This window comes from Halichoeres trimaculatus, unplaced genomic scaffold, assembly GCF_033239565.1.
Source record: "Halichoeres trimaculatus isolate MK-OKI-2021-1 unplaced genomic scaffold, fHalTri1.1 fHalTri1_scaffold_15, whole genome shotgun sequence".
Classification (NCBI taxonomy): Eukaryota; Metazoa; Chordata; class Actinopteri; order Labriformes; family Labridae; genus Halichoeres; species Halichoeres trimaculatus.
In genome coordinates, this window is record NW_027437193.1 from 19,868,410 (window position 1) to 19,889,831 (window position 21,422).

Consider the following 21,422-nt stretch of genomic DNA (forward strand, 5'->3'; position numbering starts at 1 on the left):
AAAGCTAAAATATTGAATGTCAGGCACATGGCTCTTTTCTGCCCCAAAATCAGAGTTGAACAGAACTTCCACCAGCATTGAACACAGACATCTTTAAGAAGGTTTAATAAAAAATATATCAAAAATGGCGGAGAAGTAAAACCTTCACCAGAGCTGATTACATAAACTCAAATAAGACAAAAAGTGAACAGTGCTTGAAAAATTTTCTAGATAGAAAAGATTGAAATTGTGAAAAATGCAGTGCAGCTAAAATGAATTGAATTCTTTGCAGTTAAGTGCTCATCCAGAAGGCACTGAGTATATATGAGCTTTATGGTGAGGTGTCTTTAGATGTGATGTGGTGACAGCACAAGTGTCTTCCTCAGGGTGAATTCGACTTTAGGCATCTGCTTTTCTTCCCCGGGTACAGAGGTGGCCTCCATCTCACTGACTTCACCGTTCACATGGTGAAGGATGGTGACAATATGTTCCCCCCTAAAACAATAAACAGGAAGCAAACACATATTACTGTATTAATATCACGTCAATTTAGAGAGATCATGTTAAAGCACTTCATGGTAGTTTACGCTGATGATTTTACAATGATATATGATCATGACTATTTCTCAGTCCATCAGTCATTGGTCATTTTCCTGATACCATTCTCAGGGTGGGGAGCTCAAATGTGTCTGTTGTGTTGTGCTGTTGTTTTACAATTGCAAGTCATATCAACTGAGTGTTTTAAGAAGTCATTTATAATTTCACCACTATGGATATCACCATAAAAGTTTAAAAAAAAAGTGTGAAATATGACCATGTTCAACTCAAATCAACTTTCTGTTTCTACAATCATGAGGTGGCAATATGGCAGAAACTGGTAACAGTGAGAAAAATTTAGTACAATGTTGTCAGTGGCTGTTTTAGTTATCAAATGTGTTAAGGTATGCTCTTGGTGGCAGTGCAAAAATGAGCTGTCACTTATTTTTGGCGCACAAGAACACAGTTCCTTAAAGACTTCCAGGGTTTCATTATCCTTTCCCTTACTTCTTAATCATACATTTTAATTCTAAAAGGTTCTTAGTCCTAACATTACCTTGGACAGTATTCCCACAGCTGCTTACACACAGACTGGATGAACCATGTTCCATCGATTTCATCTCTATATGCTGGATGGTCTTCAACAGTGGCCATTGAAAGAAGAAAATCAGCTTCATCAGGGATGTAGAGATACCTACAACCATCATCAGCTTTCTGATCTTTTACTAACACCCCTCTGTGATCCTGACCTCCCTGGCAGGCCTGAATCAGGAACACTTTGGGTTTTCCAGTGAGAGCTGACTGGTCTGTTGCCTTGAAGGCTCTTGTTATTTCCTTGATGGAAAGGGGCTTTCCATCGATTCCTTCAACAACACCTTTATCTCCATGACTCAAAATGCAACAGATGAAGGCATCACCATGCTTAGCAGCTCCCTGAAAATCCGTGAAACAGCCTCCTGACCACTCCTTGACTCTTCTCAGCTGCTGCAGCTGAGAGGAGTCACTCACAGAGGCAAGGCAGGTTAGGGTCTGATCCATCTGATCCCTGGTTTGGTCTTTAAACATCAGCACTCTGAAACCCAGCCAGCTGAACACTTTGGCAAGGCTTTCTGTAAAACACATAAAATCAAAGTGTTGGTCTTGAACCACATCAGAAGACAAAAAAAATATCTGTCTACTGTGTGACATACCAGCATCTTTGTTGGTTCCTGGTCTATCATCTTCTTTATTGAAGAATTTCTCATTGTTGATTATGACACAGAGACCGACTGGCCGGCTGTTCAGTTGATATGGATCATCCTGAAAGCAAACACACAAGTTTTAATACATGTCCTTGAAAATTTGCCTTTTCTTATTTCTTTCCTAGACTTTACTCCTAATTTCATTGTGTACAAGTCATGTGATGACACTAAAGGCTTTCTATTTACAATTCAAGGCACTATATTAAATTGTACATTTGCAAGGATTCAAGTAGTGTCTCAATTTTTATCCAAAAAAAAAAAAAAAGAAAACCAAAAAATAGCTCTTCTGTTCTGAATGAAGCTTCTTCAGTATTGTTTTATTCACTGCTATTTTTGCAAATTTTCAGGCATTAAAACAAAAAACCACAAGCCAACATTTTTTAGTTTACCAATCAGTGGCTTACTTTGTCTCTAAAGTTTACAACCCTTCTCCCAAAGAGAAAAAGTAACATTCATACCATGCTGATTACATGGTCGATGAAAACATCTAGTGCACCAATAAACCGTTTACAGGCTGCAAAGAACATCAAGATCAACCCCAGCCATGCAGGGTGGTTCAATGCTGAGTTAATAGTAAAAGGTAAGAGGATGTGATTGGATACCCAAAACACATCTCTAACTATTCCTATTTATGTTCCCAGAACCTTAATATTAGGAAACCTCATGTCTTCATCACAGTTTTTAAATGTTTAAAACCTGGATGGAGTTTTTAATGACAGAATGCTGTTGTTGAGAAGCTTATCGGTGCACATGTCTGTGTTTCACATTCAATACCATTTGTATGGCTGTTGTGCTTATACACAATAGAAGATTTCAACTCTGGATGTGAAAAATTGAGACAACCACTTGGCTAACACAAGCTTATGACTACAGGTCACAACATGAAGGTAAAAATCTTCCAAATTTATCCGGATTTACTTTGAGGTAGCACCCTCACCTGGTTTGGTCTCTTAATCTCTGATGGTTTATCTTCTGAGGAAATTAGAAAAGCACAGAGTTACACCTCATATTTGATTCAGCCTGTAGAAATCATTAGAACCAAACTGCACAAAATAATGAAGACAAATCACATATGTTAACTTACCGTTATGATCACAAGAAGAAGAAGAAGCTTGGACGGGAAAAGGTAAGAGGCTTGAGACGTTCAGCTGTAGGTCCTCAAGCCCAGGGTAGGTCTGCTTAATGTCATCATCAGTTTGCAGCAGGTCGAGGAAGGCTCGGCATCTCTTCTCTCCTTTGAACATGATCTTATCCACAAGCTCGTTGACATGTTCCCTGACAGTTCCTTTGCTGATGCTTTTGAGGTCTTGGTAATCATCATCAGTAACCAGTTTCTTTTCATAAACCTTGTTGAGGATCAGTGAGTAGTTTGCACATAGAGCCTTCTGAATGGCAATCTTATTGCTCCTCAAAATGTCTTGGGCTGGCATGATGAATCTGGCACAGAAACATAGACAACAACATCAGTAGATGTGGAAAGAATCAAACAAAAAGTATCATTAGAAGAGAGAGCTCATTGTGACACTGCAGAAGCAGAGCATTACAAAAACTGTAATGAGAAAATTTCCAGTTAAACTGATCACTACTCTTTTTTTTATTGACTAATGTTTGCATCAGTGTGAATTTTTAAAGAGCGACAGGCACTTGGCAACATACCACATCAACTCAACTCAGTGTTGAAGCTCTTAGCCCTGGCTGTATAACTCTCCTGTTTAGCTTTATTCTGCTCTTCTGTCCTTTTTCTGTCAGACAGTTAAGCTCCTGTGTCCACCATCACTACAAAATTGGTCATAGAAATCATTTTTTCGCTGAAAAATAAAGATCTCTCTTCTCACTACTAAACTTTTTCAGCTGGTGTGGTGCTGTCAGAAAGACTAACGTGCAGTTATCAATCCCTGCTAAACCCGACTGGGAAGTCATGAAGTAGCATTTTGAAATAAACTATATTGGCGCTGATTATCTTGTTTTTAAGTGTGAATTATGATCTGGTATATATTAAGAAGGGAGACTTTTTCAAGCTCACTTTGAAACTCCTCGCAGCCTCTTTATTCATAATAACTGTTGTCTCTTGCTTTAATCTGATTAAGCTGATATGGGGTCATTTTTAACAGTGTAATCTGTTAGTTATTAGATCTGGGTTAGAAGCCCAAACTGAATAAAAATGCTTATTAGCCCCTCAACCAGAACAGGCCGAAAATGAATGAAATTTAATTCGGACACACACGGTTCAATATTCTTTTTCACAAACGTATTAATAGTAAAAGTAAAATTACGTCATGTAAACGGTGAAACGGCAAGGCTGGGCTCTGTGCACATGCGCAATGAATGTACAATTCGTTCCCAAAGTGACTTTCAGACTCCTCAAGACACTTTTATTTATTTATTTATTTATCCATTTATTTGCGTAAAAATAACTGACTAGCCGCAAATCTAGCTACTTTTCTGGACTTTGGAGACTGATGTGACGGCACTAGATTCCTCATAGATGGGCAGCGGGTGCTGAACTCCTTGTCCTCAGAGTACTCGGAGGCAGAGAAATGCTTATAGCACAGTCCAGCTTGGACATAATGCGTGCAACAACTTTGGCCCTAGCCCAGATAACGGAGTAGGGTTGATTTTTGGGGTTTTAAAAACATAATTATACTCTCTCCTACAGCGTCCGTGACAATTAGCCTACATTCATATCATGCAGGTATTCTGAGACAGTCGAAACTTCCTGCTGAGGAGTTGGCAAAACTAGCTGCTGAACTTCATCTTTGTAGTGTAAAAACAATACAAGGAACAGTTATAAATAGACGACAGACCACTATCTTTGGTAATACCGTTATGTTTTAATTGATTTATACGTGTCACACGTCTATAAAACTGCTGTTTCTGATCGTGGCATAACAGCACTGGACCGTTATAGATCACATCACATGTAAATATCTGACCTGAGATCTTCAATCTTAAGTATTGTAATCAGAGTGAAAAGTCTGCAAGTAAACCTCTTATTTTACGGTAAACGGAAGAAACCAGATATATGCACCATGTCTCTGTATTAAAATGATCACACCTTGTCAATTATTTCATTAAAAACAAAGTAACTTCCAACAAAACGTATTGTCCCACATGGACATCCGCTCGCATACTGCCCCACACAGCAACAGCACCCCTCTAACTATTTTCTTCAGGAATAGGCACATGCTAAAAGTACCACATCTGTTTGACAATTTCAACACAATACTTTGCTTTGACTTACTGTTAGGATGATTTCCCTCCAAATCTATAAGCGGTTTTCTCTTTCTGTGAATGCAGGGAAGTTTTTTGGTTTCGTTTTCGACGCATGGGTGTAGTTTTAAGCAGCCACTCTTGGAACGTCCGTATCTGCTGTTTTTAAGCCAAGCCCTGTGGCCAACCCCCTTCTTATATGGACTAATTTGCCCGTTCCATGTACAGTGGAAACGTGGCAGTCTTTAGTGAGGCGTGATCACCTCACTAAAGACTGCCATATATATATATATATATATATATATATATATATATATATATATATATATATATATATATATATATATATATATATATATATATATGTGTGTGTGTGTGTGTGTGTGTGTGTGTGTGTGTTAACGATCCCAGGAAAAGGACCTCAATTTACAAAATGAATCCAGCGAAACAGGTACAACTCAGGTAGGAGGAAGACACAGGAAGCTCCAATGGTTGTCAAGATGAGTACGAGCTATATCCTTGCCACTTAGATCACTCCACTGGCCTCTGCTCCTTCCAGTTCACATGTGAAAACAGATCTAACTTCCTGTTTGCGTGGTTTTATATCAACTTGAATCCCTGTTGTGTGTGAATTCATTAAAATTAGGGTTGTCATTTTAACGCCTTACTTAGATTAATTAATTACACCGCAAATTAACGCGTTCTCAAAATTAACGCAGATTAATCTGGATCCCAAATTCGCGGGGGGTTCAAAAACGCACCTACTTTTAAATGCCTGGCAATGACAAACCGTCTGTCCTATTCAAAAGCTGTAAAAAAGTGGTGTTCTCGTGAGATTCTCAAATTTCCGCCGGTCCCTGAATGTATCATATGTGACGTCAGCAACATGCTTTAAAGAGAGTGATTTTTGTGATATTGCCGTCCACATCCCGTTAATTCACACATCCTTTTTTGAAATTCTGCAGAAAATCAACCGTTTGCTTAAGCTCAATTCTGAATTCTGAAAAAGCAGACAATTCTACACTCGTTACTGCTTACTAAAACTGTTAATTTGACAGTATTAACATGTTAAAAATGTAATTTTCTGTATAGTAACAAATTACTGTTGGTTAAACACAGAAAAACTGTGATTAAGTAAGCAATGCAAACAGTAAAAATTACAACATGAGGGTGTCAAAATCATGGTTTTCTTAGATAGGTTTTTTTCTAGCCTACAGAAAAGAAATGTATTTAATTTAACAATTTCAAACGTCGTAATCTACGGATGAGTAAATGTACAAATACAGTCAACTTTAATTTTGAATGATGTCAATCACATTTATATGATCAGAATTATGTTTTGTTTTCATCAATTGACAATTTATGACGATGTTGTGATTTACCCCACATACATTTGCATTACCGCAAAAAGTAACGGCTGTGCTTTAGTTTAAAAACTCTGCCGCCATAGAGCGCGCAGCAGCAGGGTTTCATTTGTGATTTCATTGGACGCTGTACTTTCGCGGGAGGCGCCGCCCACTGTGCGTCGAGCAGAGGAGCTACCCGAGCTGACCGTGACCACACCGGACCAGACGCATTTTGGACCAGACCAACTTCTACACAGCGATTTACAGGATTTGACTTGGTAATTTTGTGTTTACATCTTTCCATCTCGCTTACATGTCAGTATTTTGGAAGTAACGCCGACCTACGTGAGTTTGTGTTAGTTTTGTACCGAACTCCGGCGTTTCAGTATTGTTTTCATCCACGATTAGCAGTAGAGGAGCGCCATCTAAACGGAAAAAGCTGTTGGTCTTGTTAGTTTGCTGCAATGATTACCTGCCGTTTATGTAGCAAAACAATTGAGACTTTAAGGGGTTATGTGCTACATTGTAGAGTTCACAGAAATGAACCTCACTGTTTTCCAAATGTGTTGGAACTGACTGTAAGCGGACGTTTTGTAGCTACGCAGCCTTTAAAGCTCCCTTGTATCGTGCCCACAATGTGCCCGAACCCTCTGTTATTACCAGGGCCGCTACGGACTTGGAGTGTGCAATGGCGCTGTGTGAGCGCCAAATTCACACTGTGAAGGAACTTATCTCTCACTTCAAACAACATTTAGAAGAGGGGCAACCTGTGGCATGCCCATTTGCTGGTTGTAAAAAAAACGTTCACTGTTAAATCGTCATTTACTGCTCATATATCGAGGAATCATCGAGTTTTTACAGTGGATAGTTTAAGTGACTGTACAGGGGACGTCTATCTGCGTCTGAACCTGCTACTGCATGTACAGATAATGGGGAGTGCTCAAGCCATGCAGCAGTGAATAAAAGCACAGAATTACCACACGATTTCAGTGAGAGTTTTCTTAAGCTGCGTTTCCGCCAAGCAGTCGGTTCAGTACGGTTTGGTACAGTTAAGACGTGTTTAGACGCCTATTCGCCTCGGGCAGCGCGTTTGGGGCGTTTGGCGCGGCACGTTTGAGCGTTCACGTGTCGGGCGGTGGACGCGAATTCGCTCGAGTTCAAAATATTGAACTTTCGACGCGAATTCGCGTGAAGGCTGTGCCACGACAGCCAATCAGCAATGACATTTCCCCACAACGTCATTGATTTGATGACGTGTGACGCTCCCGCCACCTGCTCCGGCTGCAACCCCGAAAAAAATGGAGGAGAAATCAATCTGTTCGGTTTGTCTTTATCCTGAGTTGTATCATACGACGTATCTAATCTACAGAGACCGGGAAAAAAAGGAGCAGGCTTGGGTGAAAGTCGCACAGGACACAGGTTTTGAAGGTAAGTTCTGTAAATATTCGTTTCTAGCTTGATTTGCATGCTCGGGTCATCACTGAGTCCGACTGTCGCAAACAAAGGTCATCTCTTTCCTCGACCCCTTTATTACCCCCAGGGAGACCTCAGGGAACATGGGTCGAGGGGTCGAGGATGAACAGCCAGACAGGGCCAGTGGAGGTCGATCACCAGGGAGAGGCAGCAGGCCCCTCAGGGATTGAGTGTAGAGGTTTGTTGAGAGATGAATATGCACACACAAAGTATCACCAACTTATTTTGGAATTATCTGTAACAGTGGATTTCTTTTCACAGCCTAGAATTTCAAAAGGGACTAAGACTATTTAAAAGTACCTTAATTTGATGTATGTAAACACATCCCAAACCCTGAAATTAAAGTCATTTCTTGTTTTATTTCTTTACATAAAGGATTTGCTGCATTAAATGGTTGTGGAAGCCAGGTATTGATTACTTGATATGGCTGGAACTGTATGCTGTAAGAATATGGGTGTATTTGTTTAATTCCTGATCTGCTGCAATTACCAGAGCAAGCTTGAGTGATTGAGACAATTAAAATGTACACACATAACTAAAGGCACCTATGTCAACACTACAGACCACCTGCAACAGGACTCTCCCTACAGCAGTGATGCTGAGGCCACTTCTGCTGCCTCTCCTGCTCCTGGCCCTGGTCCTCCTGGCCCAGCTGCTGCCCCTGCTCCTGTGGGAGGGAAAGCATCTAACGGTAAGTGTATACTTTTTGCATTGTTTTTTTCCCTATGAAACATACCTTTCACAGTTACTTTCAGTAGAAATAATGAGTAAATAAATTAAAGAAATAACAGTGATGTTATGAGACCAAACTGTATACACTTTACGGATTGCATTTATTTAGATGTTACAAATATTGTAAGACAACAATAAAGACAAGTAGATATGTAAAATATTCTACTTAATATTGTTTACCAAAGTTCACCACATAGAGTTTTAACCTGCACTAAAATCACAGTAATTGTTTTACATGAGTTGACCTTGTGTACTTATTACTGTGTTCTGTGGTTGCAGTGAGGGTGTTCGATGTGTCACACCAGAGTTTCAAACTAAAGATACTTTTGATACTGTAAAAAGAGGCTTAGTTATTCATTTTAATATTTTGAAACAGCAGTTCATGTTACCAAATACTACCTCTTTGTGTTTCACACAGTGACGAGGAGGAAGATGAAGAGAGTGGCGGAGGGATCCGATGCTGAAGACCAGCAGATCAGGGCCCTGCTGCTCCAGGTCCTCCAGCGGCAGGCCCAAGTCCCTCCTGCCCCACCTATGCCTCCTCGTCCCCCTCCCTCGGAGGATGAGATGTTCCTCCTCGGCCTGCTTCCTTCTCTGCAGAGGTTGCCACCCCAGCAAAAGGAATATGTGAAATTCCAAATGTATAAATTGGTCTTTGAGGCCAGCACAGTTGTGCTCAATTTGGAAACATTCGATCCTTAAAAAAGCTTTTTAGCACATGGGGCAACAATCTCTGCAGAGAATGAACCAGGCTTTCCGTTGGTGTCCCTGAGGTTTTGTTGAGTTTAGCGCCTTTCACCCAAGCCTGTTCCGTTTCCAGTCTCTGTAGAGTACACACGTTGTATCTATTTTTTTTTTTTATTTATCTTCAATCTTTTGTATAAGTTTATTTTTTGTAATTATTTGTATATACATATTTTTATATTGAATTTGTGTTTTTTAGTTGATTTCCTTGTTTAAATATATTTTATATATATAAATACAAAAAAAATATCAAACTCAGCAATATTTTGTCTTCTCTTTCCTACACAAACATTTCTCTGGTTTCATACATTTCTTGCACACACAGAACATTGTGTGCTGTATTCTGTAGGCCTCAGCTGTGTAGAAAACTTTAATATATTCGTAACAACATTAAATTCATGTTGCAGGACATTTGCTCAGTAGTAAAGTGTAGGTGGCTCTTAAAAGAGCCGTTTTGGTGGTACTTGCACAATAGACGTTCTGCCACGGGACCGCTCCCTCTGCAGAGAAGTAGGCTGCGAAGATCTCCCGAACCCTGATGGCTTCCCTGGCGGAGTTGTTCGCAGCCACTCTTCCTAGACCTGGCAGGGGCTCCACATCACCATCTGAGAGGCTTCTGATCGCAGACGCTGAGGTGGTCTTTTGGATGAAGTTGTGCAGAACACAGGTGGCCTTGACACACTTCTCCACAAAGTCGGGCTGGAGCTCCATAGGACGCCGGTACATCCGCCACTGGGATGCAAGGTTTCCAAAGGCGTTCTCCACCACCAGCCGTGCCCGGGACAGACGGTAATTGTAGACCCGCCGGTTTCTGGGAAGTGTGCGCCCAGGAAATGGCCTCATGAGGAAAGTGGAAAGGCCTCATCCCTGACGTACACATGTGGCTGTGGTCTCCTGTGCTCAGCTCACTGATTTTACAATTTTACCACAAGGTGGCGATGGCAGCTCATTACCAAGGCTAATTCATGTTTCAATTTGGATGCCATCATTTTATAAACTTAATAAAACAATAGTTCATTTATTAGGGTTTACATTTTATCTAAGATAAAATCTCAATAAATAAAAAGAATAAAAACTGCATACATGTGAAATTTTCCCAACTTTTTAGACAAAATGGCTTCTCCCTTTTTTAAAAAAAAATAAAATTACATTGGAAAAGGAGTTAGAGGAGTCTATATGGACCATTTTACTGAATTAGTTTAAATTCAGAGTCGAAATCTTTGTGAAATTTATGTCTTATTTGAGTTTTTTTTCCATACTTGTATTGCATAGAATAAAAACAGTCAACTTTCACATTATGTTTTCTAACTTTTCCCAAATATCTTTCCTCTCCTTAAGTTTGTCACAGTCAAAATAAAGAATTTCATTACAATAAAAAGAATTACATTAATCTATTCATTTTTTTGTTCCCTATTGTACAAGGTATCTTCATCTTTCCTTGTAAAGTGTATAAAATTGATCATATTGTCTCCTAAAGTCATTATTGTTTAAAGTGCACATGCACTGAACTGATCATAGTGATAATATCTTGTTTGATGATTTAATGAGTTTTATTTTTGCTTAAATAGCCGTTGTTTCAGTAGTGACGATACTGTTGAGTTACAGAGGTTACTTTTTTGGGGTCGGGAATGTATTCACTGAACTCTTTTTGCTATATTTATGTAAACTTTTAACATATATCAAAACCAGTGAAAAATATTCATTCATTAAAGAAATAACAGTGGTTTCATTTTCCATACAAAATTCTAATTGGATTGAGGTAACAAGTATTGGGTCAAGTTAAGCCATCGCTTCTTTCATAGTCTGTATAAAAGTCTAATGTGTACCACGGCCTGCATACCTATTTAATGTGTAACATGATCAACATACCTGTCTATGGGGACCACAGGTCTGTTTGCCTCCCTTGTTGGGGATCATGAGCTGTATATCAGTTATATGGGGGCCATGGTCTGTATAGTAGTCCAGTGGGTACCATGCCCTAACTTACGTCTCCACATTACCAGCAGCATGGATTGAATCTAAACATACACAGATCAACAGAGCTGTTATCTCAATGGAAAGAATGCATGATAAGAATTATCATATTTGGTGCCTTTTATCCTCTTTTGAGCACATCAACGCCTTTCAGGAAACCAAACTTGTAACTAAAGCTAAGTCTTCCGCCAGTTTTTTGGGTCCCATACCCACTGCCTACAGCTTATTCTGCTCCACCATGACCAACATCATTCACTTCCCTCCTCTCAATAATCTGGTGTTGTCCCCTCCAGCTTCTGAATGGCATCAGTCACTCCCATCCTCAAACAGCCAGACTTGGACCCAAAAGACCCCAACAACTTCCTGCCCACCTTCAACCTTCTTTTCCACAGTAAAGACCTAGAAAGACCAATTGCTGCCCAACTCCACCAGCACTTTTCCAACCATAAACTCTACGAACCATTCCAATCCGGTTTCAGACCCCACCACACCACTGAAACCACCTTCATCAAAATCACTAACAACCTCCTCATCGCTGGAGACTCTTGACACGTTAGCATCCTAATCCTCCTAGCCCCTTTTGCAGTGTTTGACAGTCTCCCACACCATCCTTCTCAACTGCCTTTGAACACCTTGGTGTCTCCTAGCTCTTTCCTGGTTTCAATCAATCCTCTCCAACAGACAACCATTTGTTACCATCACTGACTCCTGCTTCTCCCCAGCCCCAGTTACCAAGGTGTTCCACAAGGCTCTGTCCTTGACCCTCTTTTTTTTATCATCTACATGCCCCCCTTAGCCTGACTCAACATGGTCTCAACTTTCATTCTTACGCTGGCAACACCAACTCTACTTCTATTTTTTTTTCCATTTAATTGATCAAAAATTATGTTGATATGAATTTTAAGGGTTATTATTTCAGTAAATAAATTCATCACATATTTTCTGTGTATCTGGGATGCATTTATTGAAAATCCACCCAAACCACTGAGGATTTGAAGAAAAATGTCAGTTTTTACACATTTTCTGTAAAAAAAATAAAAATGAAGGGAACATACAAATAATGGCCATATTTTTTCTGTATCTTCTGTCTGTGTTTCAGACAGAGCAGACCCTTCAATAATTGGAGCTTGGTGCCCAAGAGAGATGCTGGGTTGCTGAGTGAGTTTCTGACTGAAAGAGCACATCTTTGGCCTCTGTGGATCCATCAATGTGTGTTCAAAGACAATCACATAAAAATTGAAGTATATAGGAATAGTTATTTGAAAATATAGAAAAATGACTAATCAACCAAAAATGTCACAGACCCCCTGCAGTATCTCCACAGACCCCCTGTTGAAGACCACTGATTTAATGGATGAGAGAAAAAAAACCCCAACTTAATGAGAAGGTCGGAAATCTTACGCAATAGGAAGAGGCAGAACACGTGCCCATTCATAATTTTGCAGAGAAGGTCGAAAACAAACAGTAGCTGTGTCCCAATTCAGGGACTAATAAAAATCTCAGGGATGGCAGAGAGTATTCAAATTTATGTAAAACCTTCACCAGAGCTGATTATATAAACTCAATAACAACAACAAGTAAACAGTGTTTCATTATTTTCTACATACAAAAGATTCCAAAGACAAAGAAAAGTCCTGCGCACTGGCCAACGTCCAGAAAGACTCAAGTTTCTGATTTTTACCTTTATTAGAACCCAGTGTACTCAGTCATGACATTTTTGAGATTTTTCCAATTACATGTTATGTAAATTATCAGTAAATTCTTACTGCCTTAATTGTATTCTAACTTTTAAACATTTTACATGCAGAGAATAGTTGGAGCCACACAGCCACTCATATTTAAGATGTCGTCTTTTGCCGGCACAAACATTTGCTTGATAAAGGTCTATGACCCAAACAATGCATTAAAGTTTTTCTTTCTGGAAGTTGGCCAGCGTGCAGGATTTTTCTTTTTCTTCTGATAAATCTTTTTTGTCTTCATCCAACGCACCTGCCTGAGGAGTAGATGTGTGAAGACCTGTGCTGTTTCTACATACAAAACACTGAAATTGTGAACAATTTAGTAAAAATCACCTCTTCACCAGTGGCGTGGCGTGGAGATTTTTTTTGAGGAAGCCAAGTGAGACAAAGCCTCTTATCTGTATTTTTTTTAATGGAGTGGGGTACATAAAAGGCTATGTTGCAGTTTGGATCGCTATTTCATGTAACGGACCTGTTAGAGCGCCCAGAGAGCGCTCGTTTTACTTACTTTGAACACCGACACACGCCCTTTAGCTCTCCCACCCTCACTCATTCATTCACACACGTATATTGTCCTCTTGACTTAGCTTAAACATCTTATTAATTAATTCAACCGCCCACTCATACACACAACCGGCCGCTTTATGCACACTGCTAATGTGCTAATCTCCCTGATTTCATTCAGTGGCTCGAGGATGACGATACTGTGGTTTGATTGGTTTGAGGCCAAAGACGGGGTGGCTTCCCTTGGCACAGTCTTGGTCAATCACAGATGAGCAGTGTCATGACCACGGCCTCATCTGATTGGTTAATCATTCTTGTTTTTTTTCACCAAGGGATGCCAACTCTGCTTGGCTTCCTTGCGGACAACAGCGTGCAGTATCGTATTTTCACCACGCATTCACCACAGAACATTTACGAGGGCGCTGTTTTACACTTTGTAAAATGCTCAATAAGTAGAGGAGGGGAATAAGGAAGAGATGGCGGTGACAAAACACAGAAGAAGTATCGAAACTGTTAAAAGGGAATATTTTCATTAAATCACAGCTACAGTCCAAAAAAAGAGAGGAAGCATGGCTTCCCTTGGCCTCCGGGAGAAAACGCCACTGCTCTTCACAGTTAATCGCTCATCAAGAGCAAAGAAGGCATTAAGTGTTCATGAGTTTTATGATGAGATGGTTTCAGGTGTGATGTGGTGAAAACACAAGTTTTTTTCTCAGGGTGGATGTGAATCCAGGCAACTGCTGCATTTTTTCATGTCGAGAGGGGACCTCCTTCAGACTGATTTCACTGATCACAGAGTGAAGGATGAAGGTGATGTCTTCTCCCCTGAAACAATGAACAGGGAACAACCACATATTACAATCGCAATGTTACATCAATTAGCATTATTAGTTTGCTTTGATTACTTGTTTTTTAATATATATTCATGACTACCTCCCAATCCATCAGTCAGTGGTCATTTTCCTCTAACATCCTGCTCAGAGCCGAGCGCTAAAAATGTGTCTGTTGTGTTGTACTGTAGTTTTACACTTTTTACTGATATTAATTTTGGTGTTTTGATAAATAAGTTATGTGTTACCGCTTTGGATGGACTAGAATAGAATAGACTAGAATAGAATGTACTTTGTTATTCCTGAAGGGATAACTTAAGGTTAATTCAGGATATCACCAAGAAAGTGGAAAAAAAAGGTGTGAAATATGACCGTGTTCAACTCAAATCAACTCCTTTTTGTTTCTGTAAACATGAGGTGATAAAAAGGAAGAAACTGTTAATGTTGAGCAAATTTTAGCACAATGTGGCCTGTGGCTGTTTTAGTTATCAAATGTGTAAAGCTATGCTGATGGTGGTAGTGCAGTGAATGATAAGTGATCTAATAGTCTTAAAAGTTAGCTGTAACTCATTTTTGATGCATCAGAAAACATTTCCTTAAATATTCTTACGGTTTAATTTTCTTTTCACTTACTCTTTAATCATAAATGAATGATGGGGAAAAAAATCTGACTGACACCAAACACTTAAAGACTCAGAGTCTAGAAAATAGTACCAAATTGATCTGAATATAAGACCATCCTGGATAGGAGATGACCCCTTTTTTCAAGTCAAATTTTGCGTGAAAGGCTATTTGATTGTCAAATCTTGTTTTATTTGAAAAGTCTAGTAAAACATTGATTAAAATTAACAATATAAAACAAGCTAGACCGGGGGGGCTCAATGGTGCCACCTGGCCCTGAGGTCTCGCGAGAGTTCTGCTCCAACGCGCCCACAGATGCATAATGCATAAACACATGAGCGCACGCACGCACACACACACACACACACACACACACACACACACACACACACACACACACACACACACACACACACACACACACACACACACACACACACACACAGATGAGCACACCCAGTTTAGCGAATCAGTCAGGAAATTCAAGAAAAGTTATGTCCCAACCACTACAAAATGCGGAAATACTTTTCCAAGCCCCCCACCCTCTCTCTGCCATTTTGTACGTTACCTGTCACTATACGGAGGTTTTGTGGACTGACAGGTGAGAGTGGACAGAGGAGGTAGCTGTTCAAAGCCTTGGCCTCGAAAAAATATAACAACCCCTCATTTTCTGATAGGATTTCCAGGAAAACATGGTCTTATATTCAGAAAAATACGGTATTAAGTCACTTTACCAGTACTTCAGTTGGTTCTAACCAGAGAAAAAGATTCACATTGTAATTCTGAAAGGTTCTTGATCCGTACATTACCTCGGACAGAGTTCCTTCAGTTGCTTACACAGAGACTGGATGAACCATGTTCCATCGGTTACGTGTCTATATGACACACGATCTCCAACACTGGCCAGTGCGACAAGAATATCGGTTTCTTTGACACTGCGTAACTGCTCTCCCTCGCAGGCCATCAGGAACACTTTGGGTTTTCCTTTGAGAGCTGACTCGTCTGTTGTCTTGAAGGTTCTTGTAATGTCTTGAAGAGAAAGGGGCTGTCCATCGACTCCAAAGACCCCTTCATTACTTCCGTGACTCAAAATGCAGCAGATGAAGGCATCACTGTGCTTAGCAGCTCCTTGAAAATCCTTGAAACAGCCTTCGGACCACTCTTTGATGTTGAGCTGCTGCAGCTGAGAAGAGTCACTCAAAGAGGCGAGGCAGGTCAGAGTCTGAACCATTTGATCGCTGGTTTGGTCTTCACACATCAGCACTCTGAAGCCCAGCCAGCTGAACACTTCTGCCAGACTTTCTGTAAGACATGTCAACCAAAGTGTTGGTCTTCAACCACGTCAGAAAAGAAAAAAAGAATAGATCTTCTGTGTGACATACCAGCATCTCTGTCAGTTCCCCTTCTGCGTCGAAAAGATGTAAGAGGGTAGAAATTCTCATTGTTGATTATGACACAGAGACCAACTGGCCGACTGTCCAGTTGATACAGATAGTCCTGTGAGCAAGCACATCAGTTTTAATATTATTTGTAAACACTGCTCTTCTTCCCTATTTATCCAAAATAAAAAAAAAATTGCTTATGAATTTCTACACAGCATCTAAAAAATAAAACACCTCCAAAAATTGCGTTACAAAAGCCCAACAATGAGCAACAGGTTTATTAATAACAATCTGTGCCAAAATTATTAAATGAGAATGTTCATATCGTGTAAAATACACTGCCAGGCCAAAAGAAAAAGTTGGCACCAAAAAAAACAGGCCACACACTCTAATATTTCGTTAGACCGCCTTTAGCTTTGATTATAGCATGCATTCACTGTGGCACTGTTTGGATAAGCTTCTGCAGTGTCACAAGATTTATTTCCATCCAGTGTTGCATTAATTCTTCACCAAGATCTCTCATTGATGATGGTAGAGTCTGACTGCGACCTGAGCCCTTCTCACGACTGAGAGGAGCTTTTTTCTTTTTTCTTTTTCGGGGGAAGAAACAGAGAATCCTTGAAGAAACCCACGCACAGACAGAAACCAGCTGGACTGTGTCTGTTAGTACTTCCCATTTTACTTCATATGTGTGCGTTGAATACAGGCTTTAAGGGGGTATCTATGTCTCTTTCTGTTGGCGGCAGCATTGAGGAGTCATAAACCTCTTGAACCTCTTCCACAAAGTGATCCTGCGTGGCTTTTTCTGGACTTGGTCTGAGCAATCGAGCTGAAAAGGGGGGCTCCTCCTCCACACGCAGGGCCTCCTTCTCCTGCTGGGACTCTTCTTTAATACGGTAACCTCCTCGTCATCCTATCGTCATCAATGCAAGATCTTGGTGAAAAATTAATGCAACACTGGATGGAAGTAAAACTTGTGACATTGCAGAAGCTTACTGAAACAATGCCACAGCGAACGCATGCTATAATCAAAGCTATCAGCGGTCCAACGAAATATTACTGTGTCTGACCTTTATTTTTGGTGGCAACTTTTCTTGGCCAGGCAGCGTATGTGTATTCTATGCTGTTGAAATCTGTGTGAACTGAAACGTGGTACAGCTTTTGTGCTGTTTCTAATATACTTGCCAATTGAAGTTGTATTGTATATTTTTGGAGCAAAAGCTGTGAAAAAAAAACTTCATTAGATATTGCTTATTTTATTTATGTTTTCTCAGCCCATTTCTCCTGCATTGACCTAAGTACTCCGTTTTTAACCCCTTAAGGTCTGAATTAATAAACAATTATAAAAATGGATTGTTTTTTTTGCATTCTTATAGTTGTAAGATTAAGTGGAGATTGTAAATTTGGGTAAAGTACACACAATAGTTATAACTAAGTTATACTAAGTTATAACTAAGTTATGTAATAGGTATAGACATGAGAAGTTCATCATAAGTTCATACGATCTTTGGTTTGTATAAAATATGAATCAATAGGTAATAATGAGAGACAAAAGTCACTTTAGCTGCATCAAGACCTGACAGGGTATGTAAAAAAAAAAAACTTGCTGTTGACGACAACAGGCATCAAGGGGTTAAATCAAGATCTAGTGACTCTTGCTGTTATTAGAGGGGGCTATACCAGCTCTTACTTTATATGAAGCTTCCTTTAGCTTTATTTTCTTCACTGCCATTTGCATTTTTTATTTTTGCACAGAATTAAGTAATAAAACAAAACTATAAGCCAACATTTTGTAGTTTAACATTCAGCTGCTTACTCAAGTAGACAACCACAAATTATTGTGGTACTATGCTATTGCTATTGTACTACTGCAGAGTGATTCAACGCTGAGTTTACGGTGAAATGTAAGAGGATGTGATTCTTGAAATACACTTTTAACTATTCCTATTAATGTTCCCACGACCTCAGTATTAGGAAACCCCATGACTTCATCAAATTTTCTAAATGTTTACAGCATGATAAGAGTTTTTAATGACAGACAGTGTTAACATGTCTATCAGTGCCCATGCCTGTATTCCAAAGTCTTCTAAGTTCATGTAGATACAATGATTCAAATAAAGAGATTTATTTTGAGGTAATGTTCTCACCTGGTTTTGCCTCTTTGGTGGTTTATTTTCTGAGGAAATTGGAATAAGACAGAGTTACGCCTTGAATTTGATTCAGCCTGTAGACACTGTAAGAGCCATACTGCACACAATAATAAAGACAAAAGCATGTACATTAACCTACCATTACTATCAGGAGAAGAGGAAGAAGAAGCTTGAACGGGCACAGGTAAGAGGCCAGAGGTGTTCAGCTGCAGGTCCTCGAGTTGAGGGTAAGTCTCTTTAATGAGTTCATCAGTTTGCAGCAGGTCGAGGAAGGCTTGGCATCTCTTCTCTCCTTTAAACATGATCTTATCCACAAGCTCGTTGACATGACCCTCCACATCTTCTTTGTCAATGCTTTTGAGGTTTTTGTACTCACTTATAGTAATCAGTTTCTTTGCATAAACCTTGTTGAGGATCAGTCTGTAGTCTGCACATAGAGCATCCTGGATTTCGATTTTATTACGCCTTAATATATCTTCAGCTTTGTCTTGGGTTGACATGATGAATCTGACACAGAAACATAAATAACAACAATAAGTGGATGTTAGAAGAATAAAACAAAAAGTATATTAAGAGGAGAAAGCTTACCGTGACACTGCAGAAGCAGAGTGTTACGAGAACTGTTAGTGAGAGAAGGTCAAGTATATCTGAATACTCTTTATTACTGTGTAATTTTTGCATCAGATTAATATTTAGGAACGACAGTAATTTTACACTGTAAAAGTGATTCTGGGGTGGATTACATGTTAAGTGTTCTTTTGGTTGATAAAAAAGTCAGTGTAATTAGTCTTGATTTTGTGGCCAATACTTCTAGAAATATGAATTCCAGTCATTGAACAGGAATTTTGATGGCTTAATTTTAAATCTGTGTAATATTTAGTGAATCTAAAACAGTGCAATCAGATAGATTACAATAAAAAAAACAATTCCTGTTTTAGTGTGGTTCATTTTAAGAAACCAATCAGGAATAAGCAGTTGGTTAATCTTTTTCACCAACTGGAAAGCACTTTGCACTGTTGGTTTACACCTACCCTTGTCCTCTATCTTCCATGAGCACAAGTGAAACAAATGGGGAGGTTGTCCCAAACTGCAAACTGTTTTTTTTTAAATTTGTCTATTTATTCTATTTTAATTTTGTAACAATTAATTGTTTTGTGACTCCATGTTTGGTTGTTATTAAACCACAAAACATCCAAACAGAAGACACCACTCCTCCCCTGGGCGGACGTTCTTCTTGTGCATCACTGATGGCTTTTTATTTGTCTTCTCTGTCACCCTGTTTCCTAATTCTCTGCTACACCTCGCCCCCTCCCACCTCTTTAGCCTTGCTCCAGCCCACAAGCTATACCCAGAATGGCCCTGTGAATTGTAACCTAACAACTATCGCAACCATAAGTTGCAACGCAGTTGACAGGGGACTCCGCTGTGCAATGGGAAGTTGAATGGATAGGGGAGTGATAGAATTGGCAACATACTACTATGATATACACGCATATGTGTTTGTGTGCCTGTGTTTGCATTGGGGTGGAACTTTGGGGGGGCTATTAAAAAGTGGGAGAAACACTGCACTAAAAATGCATTGTTTTATTCAATCATTTCCAGCGGCAGCTGGCTATAGGGCGCTGGGGCACCACCTCACCACCGACATTATCTTGACTAAAATTAAAAAGAAAAATAGTACTTACACCCTGAGCTTTATGTATGTATATTTTTAATGCATGTATTTTAAATGCATGAGCAAGATAAGTAATATATAATTAACACTGAATAAAGTTGCTTTGTTCATCTGTGTGTAGTGACGTGTTTCCTGCCGTGGGTGAAAAAACCTTTGGCCATAGACTATCACAGCCGTCAGTCACAAAGTGTGGCTGATTAACAGTTTGAGCCGCGGGCTGCAGAGAAAGATAAAATAAATGATTCAGTTCAATCACTCAAAAAACACCTTTTGAGAGGAGAACATATCAGGAGAAGCTTGGTGTGAAAGACTTGGGTAAAGTTAGAAAGAGTGCAGGCCTGATCTCAACCACTTTACTATTTTTATGTAAATACACTGGTGTGATACATTAATATGCGTTTGCTTGCTATTTAACAGATGTCTATTTTGGAGTTGAGGGCCCCCTGGAGAAAACTCCACCAGCCGACACTGATCATTTCTATTATTTGTAATATGTGCCTCAATTTAGTTGTGTCGATGCGGGGTCATTTTTTTACAGTGTAGTCCTGTTCGTCTTTTTTTAGGTACCCGGAAGGAACTAGTTTGGCGCCATATCTTTGCAATAAAACTAACACTTTATCAAGTTTTACATTACATTGCTACCCAACAAAGTAAGAAACATTAACGCACTCAACAAAACTTTGTCCTTCATTTGTACATCCGCTCGTGCACACTGAACAACACAGCAACAACACCCCGGCAACTTTTTCCTTTGGGAATAAACACATGATAAAAGTGAAACCACAACTGTTTGACGCTTTACACACAATACTTAACTTACACGTACCGTTAGGTCGATTTTCCTCCGAATCTACGGCTCTTGGGTTTCAGTCTGCTGCTCTTCCCGTGTGTTCAACGAGGCTTCTTTGGTATCGTTTAATGCAGAGGTATAGAGGCATAGCTTGAAGCATTCATGTTTTCATCTACAGTTTTTAAGTCAACCCCCTTTCACGTCTCTGCTACTTTGATGATCCCATGTGGTTCACGACACATATCTGTTCCTGAAACCGTGAAATAAAGCCAAACCGCAGACGCAGCCACATTCGCTATGACACCAGATGTGAGTTCATGCAAGTTTTTGACGTGACTCCGAGCAGCTACAGGGCGTCCGGCGGTCACGTGACCTGGGCTGTGCCTCTGAGTGAAAATCAAACTATCCTTAAAACTTCTTAAACACACAGACAGAAAAAAAAATCACTCACCGTACAGCGTGTGCCGATAGTGAAATCAGCGTTTAACACCCAAG

The 21,422-nt window shown here is 39.7% G+C and overlaps 2 protein-coding genes across 2 annotated transcripts; both read right to left on the minus strand.

The window, feature by feature from the left end:
- Window positions 1-131: 131 nt before the first annotated feature.
- On the minus strand, window positions 132-5,155 carry LOC141804498 (caspase-8-like). The gene is made up of 6 exons (XM_074688955.1): window positions 4,999-5,155; window positions 2,842-3,194; window positions 2,695-2,729; window positions 1,707-1,815; window positions 1,073-1,625; window positions 132-474 (listed from the first exon to the last, which is right to left on the minus strand). Exons 2-6 carry the CDS (start codon window positions 3,185-3,187, stop codon window positions 327-329), a joined length of 1,191 nt encoding a protein of 396 aa, XP_074545056.1. The 5' UTR covers window positions 3,188-3,194; window positions 4,999-5,155; the 3' UTR covers window positions 132-326.
- Window positions 5,156-12,196: 7,041 nt separating this feature from the next.
- Window positions 12,197-21,269, minus strand: LOC141804457 (caspase-8-like). The gene is made up of 6 exons (XM_074688891.1): window positions 20,964-21,269; window positions 18,602-18,969; window positions 18,460-18,488; window positions 16,313-16,427; window positions 15,740-16,232; window positions 12,197-14,304 (listed from the first exon to the last, which is right to left on the minus strand). The coding sequence occupies exons 2-6, from the start codon at window positions 18,960-18,962 to the stop codon at window positions 14,157-14,159; spliced, it is 1,146 nt and encodes a 381-aa protein (XP_074544992.1). The 5' UTR covers window positions 18,963-18,969; window positions 20,964-21,269; the 3' UTR covers window positions 12,197-14,156.
- Window positions 21,270-21,422: the final 153 nt, after the last annotated feature.

Coding starts and splice junctions, on each gene's coding strand:
- LOC141804498 (XM_074688955.1), bottom strand. CDS start 3,187: ATGCCAGCCCAAGACATTTTGAGGAGCAATAAGATTGCCATTCAGAAG. Junction 1,816..2,694: donor AGATTAAGAGACCAAACCAG/GTGAGGGTGCTA, acceptor GTTTGCTTTCAG/GATGATCCATATCAACTGAA. Junction 1,626..1,706: donor AGGAACCAACAAAGATGCTG/GTATGTCACACA, acceptor TGTGTTTTACAG/AAAGCCTTGCCAAAGTGTTC.
- LOC141804457 (XM_074688891.1), bottom strand. CDS start 18,962: ATGTCAACCCAAGACAAAGCTGAAGATATATTAAGGCGTAATAAAATC. Junction 16,428..18,459: donor CACCAAAGAGGCAAAACCAG/GTGAGAACATTA, acceptor GCTTGCTCACAG/GACTATCTGTATCAACTGGA. Junction 14,305..15,739: donor CTGAAGGAACTCTGTCCGAG/GTAATGTACGGA, acceptor TCATTGTTTCAG/GGGAGAAGACATCACCTTCA.